This window comes from Anopheles arabiensis, chromosome 2 (assembly GCF_016920715.1).
Source record: "Anopheles arabiensis isolate DONGOLA chromosome 2, AaraD3, whole genome shotgun sequence".
Classification (NCBI taxonomy): domain Eukaryota; kingdom Metazoa; phylum Arthropoda; class Insecta; order Diptera; family Culicidae; genus Anopheles; species Anopheles arabiensis.
This window is the reverse complement of record NC_053517.1, coordinates 91416479-91422478: the sequence shown is the minus strand read 5'-3', so window position 1 is coordinate 91422478 and position 6000 is coordinate 91416479. Positions and strand designations below refer to the sequence as shown.

At 46.8% G+C, this 6000-nt stretch overlaps 1 protein-coding gene across 1 annotated transcript; it reads right to left on the bottom strand.

Moving 5' to 3' along the window:
- LOC120896059 (sialin) lies at positions 1-5374 on the bottom strand. The gene is made up of 5 exons (XM_040299879.1): positions 4755-5374; positions 1902-2076; positions 1603-1722; positions 944-1490; positions 1-879 (listed from the first exon to the last, which is right to left on the bottom strand). Exons 1-5 carry the CDS (start codon positions 4781-4783, stop codon positions 278-280), a joined length of 1473 nt encoding a protein of 490 aa, XP_040155813.1. The 5' UTR covers positions 4784-5374; the 3' UTR covers positions 1-277.
- Positions 5375-6000: the final 626 nt, after the last annotated feature.

Here is a 6000-nt window from a genome sequence, read left to right as displayed (position 1 = left end):
TCTGGTTTTGGTTCTTATAATAAACAATTTATTATACTTTATTGAAATACATTATAAAACACAGGTAAGCTTTGCTCGGCAAACGTGCTTCGTTATCGCTCTGCACCATCCTAGACACATAAGCACTTAACACTTAAGCCCATTTGCAACGTCCTTCCCAAACAAGTGGAGTTTCCAGCCAGATACCGGCCGCATTTTAGTACATCTATTACTTCCTAATATGGTTCATCTTGGCTCACGATTTGCAACAGCTCACAGCTCCTTCCTCCCTCCTCTCCTACATCTCATCCTCCATGCTCACTTTGTTCGTGTACGCCAGGCTTTCGATCGCTTTCGGTTGCTGCTTTTCCTGCTCCCGCCGTTCCTGCGCCTCAATCGACCACGGTTGCAGCTCGCCCGAAACACCGAACCAGTAGATAACGCACCCAACCAGATAGATGCCGGCAGCGATGTAGAATACCGTCTTCCACTCCTCATCGCTCTTGTTCGACGTAATGTAGCCGGTGATGATGGGACTTACGATACCGGGGATCGTTGCAAACGTGTTCGAGATGCCCATCAGTACGCCCGCACTCTTCGGGGACAGATCGAGATGGTTCACCGCAAATCCGGACCACGCAAATGCACCCAACCCAACGGCAATGGTAATGCAGGTGATCGTTGGTCCCGGCTCGAGGATGAACGCACCCACGATCATGAACACCGTTTGGGCTAGGAAGGCGCCACAGTTGAAGTAGCGACGGACTTGTGTAGTGGTGAGGTAGCCCTTCACCTGACACCAATCGGCAAGGTATCCGGACACGAACAGGAGGATGCCCATCACCAGATACGGTACGGCCGAGACGAAGCCCGTCTTCTCCAGCTCAAAGTGCATGGCATCTGGAATATATTGGAAGAGTTCTTAATCCATAGCACATCATAGTCGATGACACTGGATTCCTACCTTTCAAAAACGTTGGCAGCTGGGTGAGCAGCGTGTAAAAGCCCCAGTTCTCCGAGAAGTGCGACACAACCAATGCCCATACTGCCACCGACGTCAGGATGCCCTTCCACGGATGCTTGATCTTCTGCTGTTCGCCCTCGGTACGTCCCAGCGACTCCAGTATGAACTCCTTCTCCCGCTGGCTGATCCACTTGTCCACCTCGGGCGATGTCTTGACGAAGAACATCCATGCCACGAACCAGATGCATCCAATCACACCAAACACGTAGAACACGCTCTCCCAGCCCCAGGCATTTGCGAGAATTCCGCTCATCGGCATCGCTACGACCGTGCCCGCGTAGTTGCCGGCGAACGCAATCGACGCCATACGGGACCGTTCGGTCGGTGGAGCCCACCGTGACCACACGGCATGAATGCACGGGAAGGTCACACCCTCAAAGATGCCTTCCACAATGCGCACCGCCAGCAGGACGGCCACTCCCGCCTTGGCGGCCAGCGGTGTCAATAGCGTCAGGACGGCAGTCGTACCAATGCCAACTCCAAACACCTGTCGTAGAAAAATGTTCAACGCAATCAGTAGAATGTTTTTAATTAGTTTTGTGCTGTCCACACGAAAACAAACTTCTTGAGACACTTGCGCCACATAAACAAATACTTACATAATTGCCCCCGAATCGGTTCGAGATGAAGCCACCCAGGAAGGGCGTCAGGATGTAGCCGTAAAAGAACGAGCTCAGCACGTAACCTTGCAGGCTGGAGCTCCAATCAAAGTATTGCTCCTGCAATTGCAAAACGGGGACAGAAGGTTAGATACAAGCGACAGGCACGCACGTCGTTTGTCCTTTGCCTCGTGCACGCCGTAGGACGACGAGACGAGACCGTGCGCGCAATCATTACGGCAAAGGACAATAAAGAAAAGTTTCTCCTCCAGCTTGGTTTCGTTCGGGATGATGCTTACGTATCCGACGGTGCCGTTTTCGTAGTGTACGGTCCGGTTCTCCGTCATCGCAACGATGGCTACGCTCAGGTTGACCCGCAGCGAGTAGACGTTGAAGAAGCCCAGGAACGCCATAAACACCACAATGTAGCGCCGTCGCTTCCAAAACATCCACAACGGAGCGTCGATGCCATCGCTGTGGTAGAGTAAAGTAAAGCAATAAAACGCAAATGATGATCGGTGGGTACGGGATGGTCGGAGTGTTTAGGATTGAAGGGTTGATGGATAACCATCTTCTGCTAGGAATTCCGGACTGAGTAAAAATAGAAGTGCACCAATGGATGAACTTCACACTCATAAATCTCAATGCAAGTGAGCATCGTTTGCGGTGGTGAGTCAAGTTTGTTTTGCGGATTTGCTTTAAGAGGATACATTTGAAATCATTTGAGCGTACAGATTGAGATGTAATAGGTTTTATGCCGGTTATATGGAACTTAAATGAAAAATTTCAATGAATAAATGTAAAACTTAAGTACCCAAGAAGAAAAAGTTAAGTTTAAGTTTTCAAAAACAAGATAAAACTTAACATGAGACAATTTAAACATCTTCTTTTTTAATTATATTCCTTTTTATATTTTTTAACCATATATTTTAATAACCCATTTTATACTAATAACAATATTATCAGAAGTTTAAAAATATAGTATTACATTTAACACACCGTGTTATAATCTGTGGATATGAGTAAACGTGTAATACATTGTACAAAATCATGATTATAAACAAAAAAATGGTACAATATATTCTTTTGTATCATAAATTTTACAAATATATTATCAACTGTTCAATGTTTTTTTTATATGTTTTAGGCCAATATTTCAATTTAAGAACTGCATGGAAGTTGCTACCAGCAAACGGACACACAGGTCATTGCAGTTTGCTAAACGCATCTTAAGAATACAAATTGTGCATCGAATTTTGTTTTATTATTCAACCCCATTCTTTGCGACCCGAACCATTCCTCCTGTTGCTCCATGAAACTGCTCCATGGCGTGCATAAAATGCAAACTTCTCTCCAAATGGCAGTCCGGTGTAGTTGCGATCTATTTGCAACTCATTACCCAGCATGAAGGTGCACTTATCGTGCAACTGAAGCGAAAGCAAATGTCCCCCACCACCCTACCCTCTCCATCTACATACGGCTGCTTCATCACCCCACCAGGAGACCCTGGCACATGTCACATTGACAGCCCACATTGATTGAGATGACGCAGAATGGAATTTCAAAAAAGTAAATAATCTGAAAAGTATTATCAACAAACCAAATGCGAGCGATGCGGGAGGGAGCACTTGGAGGAAAGCATTTGATAAAAGGTTTCCTACTACACTCGTACATAAGCTTATCGGGACAGATACCACGCGCCAGGTAGTAATCTCGGGTAATCCTTTACACACTGCCTATCGCTTATAATGGAGTGAAATTTTCATTGCCAATTCCAGTGAAACTGCTGCTCATAATTTATAAAAGTTGATTGGTTTGTTGACAAGCTTTAAGCTGTTTAAGTGTATCAATCCCCGCGCTATCTCGTTTCGATGGAGAGGGGCGTATGTTATCGCTGGAACGGAAGTAACAATGAATTATGATAAGCTATTTATATGATAGAAGGGTCTACCAGTTATAGCATATGATCTAAGAAATAATTACATTATAAGCAATCTTATTTTTTTTTATGATTAATTTAAGGTAATTTTGATACTAAGCACATAAAGCTCATTTAAAAAAAGGACTTTTTTAATACTCTCAAAACTAAAAAAAACTTATTCCTGTAGTTCATTTGTTTGAAATAAATCACAAACGAATGAGATTCATCCAGCGAATGAAATCTCCCGTGGGAGTATTGAACAACGCAACCATTGTTCAAATCATAAGATAACATCGCTCCATCTACATCTACATCAACCGAAACATCTCAATGTAGCAAATGTTTAACTACCCAAAATCACTTCCCACTTAGCGACCCAATCACCCAGCTACCTCCCATACCAACCGTACACAAATTAATTGACAAACACACAAACAGATGCCCGCGAAAGCGCAAACACCCACCAAGATTAGCTAACTCAATCAGCAGCAATTTTCTTCCAGGCACGTTTTCCTTCCTCTTCGTGCCTCACACCACCCTGCAAGAGCGCTCTCCCACCTTGCCTTTTTATCGTTACGCTTGCATTCAAAAGCCCTTTAATTCCCAGCAACCCAGCAACGACAGCGCGTTTTTATTGCGTCGACCTTCAAACCATCTCACCGCGGGACGATGCAACGCACGGTGGTTGCTATGGTTGCGACAGCACGCGGCTGCTGATGACCCTGTGCATCTTCACCTCCACGCAACGAGGTAATCCTCTCTAAAGCTTGAACTTGACCCACTGAAAACATGACGCGTGGCCCGAAGCATCGCAGCGATCAGGCAGGGCAACAAAACGATCAATTGGGATTGATGAGGGAATAGAATGAAATCGAAAGTGGTTCCCCTTCTAACGGTATCCGTTCACGTATGGTGTAAGATGTGGGAGGGGCAAGCAGAAACCGAACGACCTTAGGTAACTGCAAAATCTCCCACTCCAGATGGAATGGCGGAAGCTGGCTAGCTGAAAGCGCCAAGCCTTTGCATGCGTTTATCTGACATTCCAACAGGTTCCTGGCCCGGTTCGGAGCATTCCTTTCACTTTCAAGTTACCAAGCGGCCCGTTAAGCTCCGTAAGCGGAGTACGTTGGAGCTTTATTTCCCTCTAATGGAGGTCTTTGGACACTTTCTTTGGACAATAAAACGAAGGGACAAGATGAAGATGGTCTTAGGACGTGCGGATTGGACTTACTCGACTTTACTGTCTGGCTTTGTCTCCATGATGTCCTTAAGACTGTCACCAGAGGGAACGTCTATTGTCACCTCAGGATTGCTGTCTGCTAAGTAATTTATGCTTTCCGCACCACTCGGACACTGGTAACAGCAATCTTCGGGATCTTCTGCTTCAATGAGTTTAATCACAAGCGAAAATACTTTTACAGCTTACTACACTAACACACTACTTCCTTCCAGCTGCGGCAGTGGCCGCTCGGAACACGACCCCAACTGTTCACCTCTGGGTACGGACTGGTAACCATGCACACATGCACACACAAACCCGGTCCGGGACACGGTCCAGTTTCTTCGCGAACGAAACAATCACAAACAACGAACCAACACAAAAAATGGGGGTACAAACACACGAACCAACACGCCAATGCAGAACTGGTTTACCCCACCTCCAATGTGTGTTTGTGAATGTTTTGCGAAAGTTGGATTAAGCACACCCTGCCCCACACGAGGTGCTGTCCGGTCACTGGGCTCCCCGATCGGGTTGGTTTGGCAGTCCGGTACGTTCGAGCACGCCTGAGAATAACGCACCCGTTCCAGTTGACCACGTCCCAGCAACTGACGGCGATGGAGCCGCACATCGAGCGATTGAGCCGCGAGGCCTCGCGCACTATATCGGACGGTTCGGCCCCGGTTCGGTACGCGCTGTGCGCCGTGTTTCGCATCGGTGAATTGTAGGTGTCATTATCATCAAATTGAAGCGCCCACTCCCAGCCCATCTCCCCCAGCTACTTCAGAACAGCTGCTTCGGTTGTGCTTTTGCGGGAGCAGTTTTGCCATACGTTTGCCTGCCGTTCCCTCCTCTCGAAACCGAACGCGGTTCGGCTTATCGTGTTTCATCAGTTGCTCTCTTGAGATTGCTCCTGCTTCTCCCTGCTTCTTCGCGGGAGTATGTATGTTCATGGGACGACAGTCGTAAATGGAGATATCTTCGTCACGATAGGATCGTTGGATAGGACCTTCTTCTCTTCATAGGCCGACGACGACGGCCGGTGAAGATTACAGCCGTATCACACACGCTCATAATTCGCATACTTCCCAATCTTCCCCCGTGTGTGTGTGCACACAACTAATGTCCGGCACTGTAAGATACGACCAAGAGCCATGGAAGTACCCGATTATTGACGAGACGCAACGAGTAGCGTTCAAAATTAATACCTCACGCCCCATGGCAAACACATCTCGGTTACTATTAGCAACCGTGGTAT

Excerpts from the sequence above, each read along its gene's own strand:
- LOC120896059 (XM_040299879.1), bottom strand. The coding sequence starts at position 4,783 with ATGGAGACAAAGCCAGACAGTAAAGTCGA. Across the intron at positions 1,723-1,901 it reads AAAACGGCACCGTCGGATAC|GAGCAATACTTTGATTGGAG; the intron begins GTAAGCATCATC and ends TTGCAATTGCAG. Across the intron at positions 1,491-1,602 it reads ACCGATTCGGGGGCAATTAT|GTGTTTGGAGTTGGCATTGG; the intron begins GTAAGTATTTGT and ends TTTCTACGACAG.